General features: G+C 45.7%; 1 protein-coding gene across 1 annotated transcript in view; it reads right to left on the bottom strand.

The window, feature by feature from the left end:
* The window catches only part of LOC139420182 (piezo-type mechanosensitive ion channel component 2-like), a 213827-nt gene that overhangs the window by 150808 nt on the left and 47807 nt on the right, over nucleotides 1–15212 (bottom strand). Inside the window, exon 3 of the mRNA XM_071169970.1 lies at nucleotides 13905–14030. Coding sequence (XP_071026071.1) covers nucleotides 13905–14030 — 126 coding nt within the window. The remainder of the gene's footprint in view (nucleotides 1–13904; nucleotides 14031–15212) is intronic.

Here is a 15212-nt window from a genome sequence, read left to right as displayed (position 1 = left end):
ACCAGATCACTGTCCAGGGGTACAGTATACACAGGGAGTACCAGATCACTGTCCAGAGGTACAATAAATACAAGGAATACCAGTACCAGATCACTGTCCAGAGGTACAGTATACACAGGGAGTACCAGATCACTGTCCAGGGGTACAGTATATACAGGGAGTACCAGATCACTGTCCAGAGGTACAATAAATACAAGGAATACCAGTACCAGATCACTGTCCAGAGGTACAGTATATACAGGGAGTACCAGATCACTGTCCAGGGGTACAGTATACACAGGGAGTACCAGATCACTGTCCAGGGGTACAGTATACACAGGGAGTACCAGATCACTGTCCAGGGGTACAGTATATACAGGGACTACCAGATCACTGTCCAGGGGTACAGTATATACAGGGAGTACCAGATCACTGTCCAGAGGTACAGTATATACAGGGAATACTAGTACCAGATCACTGTCCAGAGGTACAGTATATACAGGGAGTACCAGATCACTGTCCAGAGGTACAGTATATACAGGGAGTACCAGATCACTGTCCAGGGGTACAGTATATACAGGGAGTACCAGATCACTGTCCAGGGGTACAGTATATACAGGGAGTACCAGATCACTGTCCAGAGGTACAGTATATACAGGGAATACTAGTACCAGATCACTGTCCAGAGGTACAGTATATACAGGGAGTACCAGATCACTGTCCAGAGGTACAGTATATACAGGGAATACTAGTACCAGATCACTGTCCAGAGGTACAGTATATACAGGGAGTACCAGATCACTGTCCAGAGGTACAGTATATACAGGGAGTACCAGATCACTGTCCAGGGGTACAGTATATACAGGGAGTACCAGATCACTGTCCAGGGGTACAATAAATACAGGGAATACTAGTACCAGATCACTGTCCAGGGGTACAGTATATACAGGGACTACCAGTATCAGATGGGTTGTGCCGTGGCAGAGATCTTTGTGGGCTATACTCGGCCTTGTCTCAGGATGGTAAGTTGGTGGTTGAAGATATCCCTCTAGTGGTGTGGGGGCTGTGTTTTTGCAAAGTGGGTGGGGTTATATCCTGCCTGTTTGGCCCTGTCCGGGGTTATTGTTGGATGGGGCCACAGTGTCTCCCTACCCCTCCTGTCTCAGCCTCCAGTATTTATGCTGCAGTAGTTTATGTGTCGTGGGGCTAGGGTCAGTCTGTTATATCTGGAGTATTTCTCCTGTCTTATCCGGTGTCCTGTGTGATTTTAAGTATGCTTTCTTTAATTCTCTCTCTCTTTCTCTTTCTTTCTCTTTCTTTTTTTCTCTCTCTCTCTCTCTCTCTCTCTCTCTCTCTCTCTCTCTTTCTCTCATTCTTTCTTTCTTTCTTTCTCTCTCTCGGAGGACCTGAGCCCTAGGACCATGCCTCAGGACTACCTGACATGATGACTCCTTGCTGTCCCCAGTCCACCTGGCTGTACTGCTGCTCCAGTTTCAACTGTTCTACCTGCGGCTATGGAACCCTGACCTGTTCACCGGATGTGCTACCTGTCCCAGACCTGCTGTTTTCAACTCTCTAGAGAAAACCGGAATGGTAGAGATACTCTGAATGATCGGCTATGAAAAGCCAACTGACATTTACTCCTGAGGTGCTGACCTGTTGCACCCTCGACAACCACTGTGATTATTATTATTTGACCCTGCTGGTCATCTATGAACATTTGAACATCTTGGCCATGTTCTGTTATAATCTCCACCCGGCACAGCCAGAAGAGGACTGGCCACCCCTCATAGCCTGTTTCCTCTCTAGGTTTCTTCCCAGGTTCTGGCCTTTCTAGGGAATTTTTCCAAGTGACCGTGCTTCTACACCTGCATTGCTTGCTGTTCCCTAGGAGGGATGCGTCACTTGAGTGGGTTTCTGTACAGCACTTTGAGATATCAGCTGATGTAAGAAGGGCTTTATAAATACATTTGATTTGATTTGATTTGAGATCACTTTCCAGGGGTACAGTATATACAGGGACTACCAGATCACTGACCAGGGATACAGTATATACAGGGACTACCAGATCACTGTCCAGGGAGACAGTATATACAGGGAATACCAGTACCAGATCACTGTCCAGGGGTACAGTATATACAGGGAGTACCAGATCACTGTCCAGGGGTACAGTATATACAGGGAATACCAGTACCAGATCCCTGTCCAGGGATACAGTATATACAGGGACTACCAGTACCAGATCACTGTCCAGGGATACAGTATATACAGGGACTACCAGATCACTGACCAGGGATACAGTATATACAGGGACTACCAGATCACTGTCCAGGGAGACAGTATATACAGGGAATACCAGTACCAGATCACTGTCCAGGGGTACAGTATATACAGGGAGTACCAGATCACTGTCCAGGGGTACAGTATATACAGGGAATACCAGTACCAGATCGCTGTCCAGGGGTAATGCAGTATAGTATTCCCTGTATATACTGTACCCCTGGACAGTGATCTGGTAGATCTGGTGGATCAACAAAGCCTCAGAAGTCCTAATTATAACATTTGTCTGTCAAGACGGATACAACGCCCCTGCCTAGATCATGCTACATACCTGGGTTAGCCTAACACCGATTGCTGTACGTAGTGAATTTAGTGCAGATTTACTGCTACTTCCCTTAGTCTTTCTCTCTTTATCACTCTATGATGTCATGGTCACAGGAATGGTGGAAATCATCTGGGCATTAGGTCATAACTCAAAGGAGGTGGCCAATAAAACGACGAGAGTGAGGCCTCCAGCGTGTCCATACAAACAGCACATAAAAAGGAGAGAGAGCAAGCTGTTAGGAAGGTAGGAAGGACACGAGGAAGAACAAAAGGACCCTCAAATAGTTTTCTTTGAGTTTCTATTTCTCGTGTTCATTCGAGACAGCTTGTAACAGTTAATTTTTTCCAAAACAACAATGAGCAATTCAGAAACACCTGTGGTCTCGACAGTCTAAAAACAATCCCCCAGCAGAAAAACAACAGTGGTTTCCTTCTGCTGAGAGTGAGCCATTTTAGAGGCTGTCTGTGCTGCGGAGCACAATGTTTTCATATGGCTGAAAATGGGTTATTCTACAGATGATGGCTGTTCTGGGAAAACAAGGCCTAAAACACCCCAAAAGTCTTTCTGAACAACATGGGAAATCTACCAAACCAGACTCCTACAAGTCTGTACAATGCTTCGACAATGTAAACAAATTGTGGTTGAGACATCTTGTAAAAAACCTGCAAACTACCATAGAAATTCCTTTAAAAGAAAACAGGGAAATACTTTCAGTTTATGTGCATTGTGGGATTCAATTGCAGTCATGTAATTTTGGGGGGAATATCAAAGACCGAGGTCCTCTGTGGATTGTTAAGCTTCAGTACTGGGAGCTAATTGCGTTTTTGGTTGGGCTTACAGACATTGAGTTTTTGTGTAGTTATGGCGATAGAGAAGGACATAAGACATAAAGACCTGTTCCTTCCTGGAAGTCTCTTAATGATGACCTCATCTTAACCTCTACTTCTCCAATTCCATTGGAAACAGACGGACAGTCAAACGGACGGACGTACACCTGGTAAACATGGCTGCAGCTCCCTCGCTGACTGACCAAGCACACATCCGAGGCCAAGTTAGTAGAGGGCCAAATCGAGGGGCCCACTCAAGGCAAGGCCGCTAAATCGATGATTTGAAACAAGATCTTTTTGCAAGATTTCACTATTCTTCACTGTTATTAGTCGGGACAAGGGGTCCAATCCAGAGGGAGAAGATACGACTGAAGCTCTGGCACAGATGCTTTTCGCCTCCCACCTCCACACAGCCTACTGTGGGACACATCTACAACGTTATTATTGGGGTTGACATTTTGTTTACATTAATTCTGACCAATAACGTGGCTAGTGGAAACTGAAAGTTGTCAGGACCCATCCTCTCCTTGGTCCGTGCTGCCTGCATCCCTGTGAAACGTGGCTCATAGTTCCATGGTGTGATGGATTGTTTTTGTTGTGAATTGGGCTGCACATCCTGGGGAAGAGGATTCTTATAGCAGGACACTCAGAGCTATTAATGACAAAAACAGGAGTCACCTTTTGGACGTTTTGTCATTTTTGCTCTTGAATGTGGTGATAGGTGAAAAAGTCTTGTTGCTGGTGTCCTGAGAAGCCCAACTGAGCTCGTACACACACTTCCTACTACACTCCAAGGGTAAATCTCTATTACTATTTCTACTAGTAATTTTTACTAGTCAAGTTTACTAAGTAAGATGCACATACAGAAAGTAGTTTTCTGGAGTGTTTAAAAAAATTCACTTCTTAATATCAATTTAAACAACACCACATTTTATCTGTGGCTTTTCTCAAGGTACATTTTGGTATAGGTCCACTTTAAAAAATATATATATTTTCTATTTATTTAACCTTTATTTAATTAGGTAAGCCACTTAATTAAGAACAAATTCTTATTTACAATGACGGCCTACCCCGGCCAAACCCTAACAACAATTGTGCACTGCTCGATGGGACTCCCAATCACGGCCGGTTGTGATACAGCCTGGAATCGAATCAGGGTCTGTAGTGATGCCTCTAGCACTGACATGCAGTGCCTTAGACCGCTGTGCCACTGGGGAGACTAAACCCACACTTTTGACTTACCTCACATTACAAGGGCAGTTCAACTGTAGACTACACTATCTCAGATGTCCCAGTCCCAGTCTCTCTTCACATAGCAGTCCCCTTTCTCTCGCCACAGCACTCTCTTATAGCAGCCAGGCACATTTTTAATCCACCTTTCTTCTCTGACTTCACCTAGGGATTGCCTCCACAGAAGGGCTACTTGTTTTCGCTCCCTCTCTCGCTCCTTCACTTCACTCAGCGTTCTGAGGGCTGCCTGCCCCCTCCTCTCCGGAATATTCTATACAGTGAAGATGTATTCCCTGCCAACAGAGACAGAGGCAGGGAGATGCCATTTTTGTGCAAGACCAGGAAATACACCGAGCTCGCGTCGGGGTGCAGTGAGGATACAGTGGCGAGGGCGATAAGTGGGCGTGCGCCTCGTGAAGTTTTCCTAAAGTTCTATTAGTATCTTGTTGTTAAGGCCATGTTGACTAGCCACCCCTCCCCCTTCAAGCCCATACAGTACAGTGCAGTACACACACCACCATAACATACTCAAAGGCCACTTGGACCTGGAGGAAATATAAAAACAAAGGAAATGGTGTTGACTGTTGGACAATCAGATAACCTTCCCCTGTGTGAAGGAGTGCTTCTTGTTTGGGCTTGGCTTCCCCCTTAGCTAGCGCTGTGATGTCATAGCTGCGGGTCAACGAAGTGCACTGCAATGAACCGCTCACTGCTGCTAACAGGGATCCTCAACATAATGCAGTGCATCAAATGCTGTCAGAAGTGAAAGTTCATATGGACATAGTTCACATCAGTTTGCTCAATTGAAATCCTAGGCTGGAATTCAACCAAGCCCGCACTGTGGTAAACTTGGATTGCAATAACATATATTGCAGAGCCAAACAAAAGCCCACAAATTATGTAATCATTTTGACAAGATCTAATTAAACTCCTCTTTCCGCAGTGCAAGATTAGCAAAGTGTGAATTTGATGGATTCTGCCTCCCTTGCAACTCAACACAGCGCAGTACATCCCCAACCAATCAGGTTTATTGTACTGTAAGGTTCTCCTGTCAGCAGTAAACAGATGTGAGATTCCGTGACACACTTTGAGATAGTAGACTCTAGTCTACTGCTATGAATAGAAAGTCAGAAAGCAATAAAAGTAGGAATACTGATTCCCATGATAAAACCACCTAAACTTTTGTTTTAAAGCCCCATATGACATCACTATCTAGAGACAGTAGAAAATAGATGTTGGCAATGTTCTCTATAACATCACTTGGTGTCAGTTCATTTCAGTTCAGTTCCAAAGGGTTCTACGTGGAACCCAAAAGGGTTTTTGTTCTAAGAGTGTGCTAGTAATAGCCTCGTTCTAATTCTATGAACAGATGTTCAGGTCCCTGACGTTTCAGCAAGGCCAAACAATGACTCCAAAGTATCAATCCATAGCTTGTTTGAACACAGTGTTCTTCAGGGACACTACGTTATTACCACAGTGCTACAGTCTGTTGTAGGTTATATCATGCTGAAAGTCCTCCCTGAAGATGCACACCAAGCCAAGCGCAGCATTTCCCTGAAAATGGAACAGAACTGTCACTAGCGTGAGGAAAAACAATAACGAACGCCTGTATCTTAATATAAAGTCAGTTTACCAGTACCATAATTGGAAACTGTCAACATGTCTAACTTTTAGAAGTAGAGGTGAGTTAATAGTAAGTGTGTTGTGTTAATGTAGCTACAGATTAGAGGCCATATCAATCATCATGATTCTGGTTAAGAAATCGAGTCCAACCAGCTACTGTGGAGGATTCCCTTACAGAAAAAAAACACACACAGTGTTCCAAAAACACATGATCTTGATCTTATGTGAAGTTCATTTGATAACATGTGACAACATGTAAAGCAACATGTGCTAACATGAAACTACATATGTGAATACATGTGATCACCTGTGAAGTGTTGCAAATGTTTTCACGTGATTTCACATCTGAAATTTCACATGAAATCAAGTGATTTTCCACATCTGAAATTTCACATGAAATCAAGTGATTTTCCACATCTGAAATCCTGTGTTTTTTCTGTAAGGATTTTAATGAGTGTTTCCAATGACATGTTCCTTATATTCACTGAGTGTACAAAACATTGAGAACACCTGCTCTTTCCATAACAGTGACTGACCAGGTGAATCCAGGTGAAAGTTAAATCCAATTTAATCAGTAGATATTGTCTCATCGCTGCAACTCAATGGGCTTGGGAGGCAAAGGTCAAGCATCCTATGAAACATGCCCCGTCAGTCAAACCACACTTCTTAACATCCAACCGCGCCAATCTGTCGGAGGAAACACCATTCAACTGATGACCAAGGTCCACCTACAGGTACCTGGCCCGCCACAAGAGCACGATGAGCCAAGTAAAGCCCCCCCAGACAAACCTTCCCCTAACAACGCTCCCCTAATGACGCTGGGCCAATTGTGTGCCGCCCTAAGGAACTCCTGATGACGGCCAGTTGTGATACAGCCTGGGATCGAACCCAGGTCTACATGAGAAAGAACACTAGCATGGAGGAATGAGACATCAACAGGAATGACAGAGAGTGAAATAAGAGTGTAAAAGGGTGATCTGGAACAGAGGTGGACTGGTGTAGTGAGGCAAAGCAGAGTGACACACAAACAACCTCCCACATCTGTCTGACGTGTGCCTGGGCCTACCACCAGCACACCGTGCTCTGCTGGGTTCTCATTGGTTCCCCTGGAGCCCCAAACTTTGACCTTTGAGAGCCATGCTGAGGACCCTGGGAGACAGCCGCCACATCTGGGGGCGTAGAGACTCGCGTTCACTTCCCCAGGAGTCCATCTTACAACGCCAACCACAGTACAATACCCGCCCTGTCACGGAGGACCAATGTGGTCATGTCCATTAGCTCTAAGTAAAAGAATAAGAGAAATGTAGGCTGACATGAATCCAGATGGAATCCAAATCATCCAATCATATAAGGATTCAGTCATGTTCTGTGTTGGAAGGAACGGTAGATAAGGGATGGACAGCCAGTATTTGTCAGTATTTGACGTGGAAACCGGCAACTAGGGGCAACAGTGAGCACTGAAACCTTCAAGTTGGTTTTGGTTTCACAAGTTCATAGTTGATGGGAAAGATGGATGGATGTAAGCATCTGTCTCTGATTACAAAGGTTGCAAGTTCAAATCCAGCAATGGAAAGGTGTTTTTGAGTTTTTTGTTTTAAGCCTATCCCAAACCTTAACCATTCTGAGTTAATGTCTAACCTTAAGATTTCTGAGTTAATGCATACATTTAACCCTAACCTTAAACATTTGGAGTTAATTTGACGTCTAAGAAACATGGATAAGCGTCTAATACTGACGTGAGACTGTGAGAACTAGTTGGGGATGGAAGGGCCCGTATATAAAGGATGGGATGGAAGGGCCAGTACATAAGGGATGGAAGGGCCAGTACATAAGGGATGGAAGGGCCAGAACATAACAGATTGAAGGGCCAGTACATAAAGGATGGGATGGAAGGGCCAGTACATAAAGGATGGGATGGAAGGGCCAGTACATAAAGGATGGGATGGAAGGGCCAGTACATAACAGATGGAAGGGCCCGTATATAAAGGATGGGATGGAAGGGCCAGAACATAACAGATGGAAGGGCCCGTATATATAAGGATGGGATGGAAGGGGCAGTACATAAAGGATGGAAGGGCCAGTACATAAGGGATGGAAGGGCCAGTACATAAGGGATGGAAGGGCCAGAACATAACAGATGGAAGGGCCAGTACATAAAGGATGGGATGGAAGGGCCAGTACATAAAGGATGGGATGGAAGGGCCAGTACATAACAGATGGAAGGGCCAGTACATAAGGAATGGGATGGAAGGGCCAGTACATAAAGGATGGGATGGAAGAGCCAGTACATAAAGGATGGAAGGGCCAGTACATAAAGGATGGAAGGGCCAGTACATAACAAATGGAAGGGCCAGTACATAAAGGATGGAATGGCCAGTACATAACAGATGGAAGGGCCAGTACATAAAGGATGGAAGGGCCAGTACATAACAGATGGAAGGGCCAGTAGATAACAGATGGGATGGAAGGGCCAGTACATAACAGATGGAAGGGCCAGTACATAAAGGATGGGATGGAAGGGCCAGTACATAAAAGATGGGATGGAAGGGCCAGTACATAAGGGATGGAAGGGCCCGTATATAAAGGATGGGATGGAAGGGCCAGAACATAACAGATGGAAGGGCCCGTATATATAAGGATGGGATGGAAGGGGCAGTACATAAAGGATGGAAGGGCCAGTACATAAGGGATGGAAGGGCCAGAACATAACAGATGGAAGGGCCAGTACATAAAGGATGGGATGGAAGGGCCAGTACATAAAGGATGGGATGGAAGGGCCAGTACATAACAGATGGAAGGGCCAGTACATAAGGAATGGGATGGAAGGGCCAGTACATAAAGGATGGGATGGAAGAGCCAGTACATAAAGGATGGAAGGGCCAGTACATAAAGGATGGAAGGGCCAGTACATAACAAATGGAAGGGCCAGTACATAAAGGATGGAATGGCCAGTACATAACAGATGGAAGGGCCAGTACATAAAGGATGGAAGGGCCAGTACATAACAGATGGAAGGGCCAGTAGATAACAGATGGGATGGAAGGGCCAGTACATAACAGATGGAAGGGCCAGTACATAAAGGATGGGATGGAAGGGCCAGTACATAAAAGATGGGATGGAAGGGCCAGTACATAAGGGATGGAAGGGCCAGTACATAAAGGATGCAAGGGCCAGTACATAAGGGATGGAAGGGCCAGTACATAAAGGATTGAAGGGCCAGTACATAAAGGATGGGATGGAAGAGCCAGTACATAAGGGATGGAAGGGCCAGTACATAAAGAATGTGATGGAAGGGCCAGTACATAAGGGATGGGATGGAAGGGCCAGTACATAACAGATGGAAGGGCCAGTACATAAAGGATGGGATGGAAGGGCCAGTACATAACAGATGGAAGGGCCAGTACATAAAGGATGGAATGGATGGCCAGTACATAAGGGATGGAAGGGCCCGTACATAAAGGATGGAAGGGCCAGTACACAAGGGATGGGATGGAAGAGCCAGTACATAAAGGATGGAAGGGCCAGTACATAACAGATGGAAGGGCCAGTACATAACAGATGGAAGGGCCAGTACATAACAGATGGAAGGGCCCGTACATAAAGGATGGGATGGAAGGGCCTGTACATAACAGATGGAAGGGCCAGTACATAAGGGATGGAAGGGCCAGTACATAAGGGATGGAAGGGCCAGTATATAAGGGATGGAAGAGAAGGGCCACTACATAATGAATGGAAGGGTCAGTACATAAAGGATGGGATGGAAGGGCCTGTACATAAAGGATGGGATGGAAGGGCCAGTACATAAGGGATGGAGGGGCCCGTACATAAAGGATGGAAGGGCCTGTACATAAAGGATGGGATGGAAGGGCCAGTACATAAGGGATGGAAGGGCCCGTACATAAAGGATGGAAGGGCCAGTACATAAGGGATGGGATGGAAGAGCCAGTACATAAAGGATGGAAGGGCCTGTACATAACAGATGGAAGGGCCAGTACATAAAGGATGGAAGGGCCAGTACATAAAGAATGGAAGAGAAGGGCCACTACATAATGAATGGAAGAGAAGGGCCACTACATAAGGAATGGAAGAGAAGGGCCACTACATAAGGAATGGGAGGGCCAGGGCTTGGTTGCACAAAACATCTTAAGTGTTTATCTTCAGGAAAAATTGTCCCTTACCTAAGGGAATTATTTAAGGGCGATACATAAAGCCACTCAAACATTTCTGTAGGTAAGGGCATAATGTCATTGTTCTATTTGTGGTTTTACAGTAGTTTGAAGACATGTTAGACATGTTAGTTTGAAGAAGATTTATTTTAGTTACTTTTATCTCAACTTGTTTCTATTAGTTTCTAGCACATCAAGCTAACTTACTGAGTAGGTAGCTAGCTGGCCAGCTGGCTTTGTAGCCATGGATTGTGCACACTATTTAGCTACCTAGCTAGCTAGCTGGTGGATGTTTTCCTTTTGAAACCAGGGCAGAGGAAAGCAAAATTCACTTCCACAAATGTTTAAGGGGGAAATTAGCCTTAAAATGTTTTGTGCAACTGACTTAAAGTTAAGGAAACTTTAAGTAAAAAGATAAGGTGGAAATTAACTTAAGATGTTTTATGGAACCGAGCCCAGTACATAGGGGATGGAAGGGAAGTGTCACGCCCTGGCCATAGAGAGGGTATTATTCTCTATGAACCATGGCATGAAGCCTCCAGTGATGATCCATGGCATGAAGCCTTCAGTGATGATCCATGGCACGAAGCCTCCAGTGATGATCCATGGCACGAAGCCTCCAGTGATGATCCATGGCACGAAGCCTCCAATGATGATCCATGGCACGAAGCCTCCAGTGATGATCCATGGCACGAAGCCTCCAGTGATGATCCATGGCACAAAGCCTCCAGTGATGATCCATGGCACGAAGCCTCCAGTCATGATCCGTGGCACGAAGCCTCCAGTGAGTAGACATGGCACAAAGCCTCCAGTGAGGAGTCATGGCAGGAAGCCTCCAAGACCGGTCTCCAGTCCGGAGCCTCCAGCGATGGTCTCCGGTCCAGAGCCTCCAGAGATGTTCTCCGGTCCGGAGCCTCCAGAGACGTTCTCCGGTCCGGAGCCTCCAGCAGCGACGTTCTCCGGTCTGGAGCCTCCAGCAGCGACGTTCTCCGGTCCAGAGCCTCCAGCAGCGACAGTGCCCAGTCCGGAGCCTGCAGCGGCGACGATGCCCAGTCCGGAGCCTGCAGCGACGGTGCCCAGTCCGGAGCCTGCAGCGAGGGTGCCCAGTCCGGAGCCTGCAGCGACGGTGCCCAGTCCGGAGCCTGCAGCGAGGGTGCCCAGTCCGGGGCCCGCAACGAGGGTCCCCAGTCTGGGGTCGGCGGCGAGGGTCCCCGCACCAGAGGCGCCACCAAAGTGGGGGGAGCCAGAGGTGGAGGGGGATCTACGTCCCGCACCAGAGCCGCCGCCGTAAAGGAGGCCCACCCAGACCCTCCCCTTTAGAGTCAGGATTTGCGGCAGGAGTCCGCACCTTTGGGGGGGGGGTTCCTTTTGGTTAGGCCAGGGTGTGACTAGGGTGGGCATTCTAGTTTCTTTATTTCTATGTTTTCTATTTCTTTGTGTTTGGCTTCTTTGTGGTTCTCAATCAGAGGCAGCTGTCTATCGTTGTCTCTGATTGAGAATCATACTTAGGCAGCTTTTTCCCACCTGTGTTTTGTGGGTAGTTTTCTGTTTTGTGTTTGCACCAGACAGAACTGTTTCGTTTTGTTCCACTTTGTTATTTTGTTTCGGTGTTCAGTTTGAATAAATAATCATGAACACGTACCATGCTGCGCTTTGGTCCTCTTCTTCAGACGAGCGTAACAGGAAGTGCCAAGGCCCGGTTGTATAAAACATCTTAAGTGTTTCCCTAAAGGGTTTACCTTAAGGAATAATGTTCACTTACCTGAGGGAATTGTTTAAGGGCGTAGCATTTAGCCACTCAAAAATGTCCTTAGGTTAGGGCCTACCTAGGGGGTTTTACGGTAGTTTGAAGACATGTGTGGCAAAAAGAGTCTCTGACTACCATGGAGAAGGCTTGATTCACTGACTAAATGTCTCGTCAAAGAGATCTCTTTAATTTTGTGAGATAGCAAAATAGAACTTCTATAATCAAGACAGGACAACCAAATTGATTCAGAAGATAATAAAACACGTTTCTTTTAGTAACTTTTTTCTCAACATGTTTATATTACTTTCTAGTACATCAAGCTAGCTTAGTGTAGCTATAGCTAACGAGTCAAGTAGCTTTGCAGTCATGGATTGTAACTATAGTGTCCTCAATTATTTAGCCAAGAGCATTGTCTATAGTGTCCACTGTTATTTACCAAAGAGCACCATCTATAGTGTCCACTATTATTTACCCAAGAGCACAGTCTATAGTGTCCACTATGATTTACCCAAGAGCACCATCTATAGTGTCCACTATTATTTACCCAAGAGCACAGTCTATAGTGTCCACTATGATTTACCCAAGAGCACCGTCTATGGTATACACTACCCAAGAGCACCATCTATGGTGTACACTACCCAAGAGCACCGTCTATGGTGTACACTACCCAAGAGCACCATCTATGGTGTACACTACCCAAGAGCACCGTCTATGGTGTACACTACCCAAGAGCACCGTCTATGGTGTACACTACCCAAGAGCACCCTCTGTATTGTCCAATATTATTTCTGCTTATATTATCTGTTCATTGCATTCTGACTGCAACTGACTTCAGGACTGCCGTAACTTCCCACTCTATTATGTTTGGCAGCCTATTTTCATCAGTATTCTGGAATTGTCCCGGGGTATTGGAGAGCAAAAAGTCTGTTAACTCAGCTGTTTACAAGAGAACAGCGTTGTCCTGTCTAGACGGAGGCTTACAGGTGATACATAATTCCAACTTTTTACCCCAAGAAACTATTTATACATCGCACACAAAGTTACACTTGGTTTTTCAAAACTTGGTGAAGTCTTTTGACCTAACACCGTGCATGCTAACACTAGGGTCAGACGGGTGTTTCAAGGGTTCTTATGCAACCTGAAGACCCCGCACATAATTTAAAACATTTTATGATTGTACTCTACATGTGAGACAGACCACCTTCGCTCTAAATTTTCGGTCGGGGTTTGAATGCACTTCTGTCAGGGCAGCATGGGAGTGAGGGAGTTTTTTATTTTCATTATGTTTATCCCCATCTTGAGTGCAGATGTTGTGGCTTATATTGCTACTCGGAGAGATTTGTGCCAGTGGTTTGCAGCAGCAACAGCGGGGCCTGTGTTGGGCCGCGGCGTAGACCAGGTCTCAGGTTCTGGTCTGAAAAACCTGGTGTCGGGCCAGTGGGTAACCTGATCTAGGCGTGGACTGGGCTGTAACCTCCGCTCACCCCCACCCTGCAGCCCCAGCCGGCCCATGTCCCACTTACTGGGGTGGATGCTCCCTCTACAGACTTCAACCCTTTTATTGTCCCCAGCACAAGGTAAAAAATATCTGGCATACTATAGTTCAGCTCATGAAACATGGGACCAACACTTTACATATTGCGTTTATATATTTTTATTTTTTTATTATTATATATTTTTTGACATCACACTTTAATGGGAGTGTAGTAGAGAAGATTGGTACTCACAGTTGAAGTTGGGTTCTATGTTGTCTCCTGCTAGCAGACTGTTGATGGTAACCTGGTAGATGATGTGCAGCAGCAGGAAAGCCATACCGGTGAAGCACAGGGACTTAACCAGGCACCCTGTGTGACCTGAAAGAGAGAGAAAGGATCCTCTAAGGTTTCTCAGATACTGAGGTCCAGTGCATAATTCAGATTGAATAGCTTACACAACATTAGAGGGTCTGTCAAGTCAGATAGGAGTAGTGTAACTACTTCCTAGTTATGGTTCAGATTTTCCTCGTGATGAAAGAGTAATAAGTCTATGAGACAAATGTTCACTTTATTAGGACGAATAAACATTTGTATTTTAATAATTTCATAACTGGTCTCATGTCATTAGTAAGGCCATACTTTAAAAACACAATGCATTTTACCAAATCATATTCGATGCATGACAGAGCTAAAAAACACTCGCAACTAACTATTCATCTCGCAATACTCCACCGACTGTAGGGTAACATTAGATGCTTGTCATTGACAGAGTGGAGACCTCACAGCCCAGTTATATGGTTTCCAGTTCACACAGCTTAACCTGTCTGGTCCCATCCTAATAGGCCAGGATAAAGTAATCCACCTCCATTAATCCTAATACAGTACTGTATTACAGGTTTCCCTGCTGACCAGGGATAGTTTTGGCAGGCCGGTGGCCATCCGTCATGTTTGGACCAACCTAAACACATGGTGACCTCTAAAGTCAAATGTGATGGATAAAACAGAGCTCAACAACTAGTGATGATTGGCCGACTGTCTGGTTGATGGCTGATTGGACGGGTTGCTTAGAGATGTTGATAGGAGTGATTAGGGGACGATGCAGAGCAGAGGTGTCTGGATGTCTTGCAGGGAAAAAGTATGATAAAACAGTGGGAAGTGAACAAGGACAAACCCCTGGATGGAAATGCTTCAGCTGGTTCAGTCGATTAGTACAACTGTCACACCCTGATCTGTTTCACCTGTCTTTGTGATTGTCTCCACCCTCCTCCAGGTGTTGCCCATCTTCCCCATTATCCCCTGTGCATTTATACCTGTGTTATTTGTTTGTCTGTTGCCTGTTCGTTTTGTTCTTCAAACCTACCAGAGTTTTTCCCCTTGCTCCTGCCTTGTCTATTTTCTTGTTTTCCCAGTTTTGTATTTTGTGCCTGCCCTGGCCCTGACCCTGGCTGCCGTCCTGTACCTTTGCCCTATACTCTGGATTACCGACCTCTGCCTGACCTGACCCTGAGCCTGCCTGCCGTCCTGTACCTTTGCCCCACTACTCTGGATTACCGACCCCTG

The sequence above is a fragment of the Oncorhynchus clarkii genome, chromosome 11 (genome assembly GCF_045791955.1).
Source record: "Oncorhynchus clarkii lewisi isolate Uvic-CL-2024 chromosome 11, UVic_Ocla_1.0, whole genome shotgun sequence".
In the NCBI taxonomy this organism is placed as follows: Eukaryota; Metazoa; Chordata; class Actinopteri; order Salmoniformes; family Salmonidae; genus Oncorhynchus; species Oncorhynchus clarkii.
Note: the sequence above shows the minus strand (reverse complement) of the source record. Positions and strands in the feature narration are given on the sequence as shown.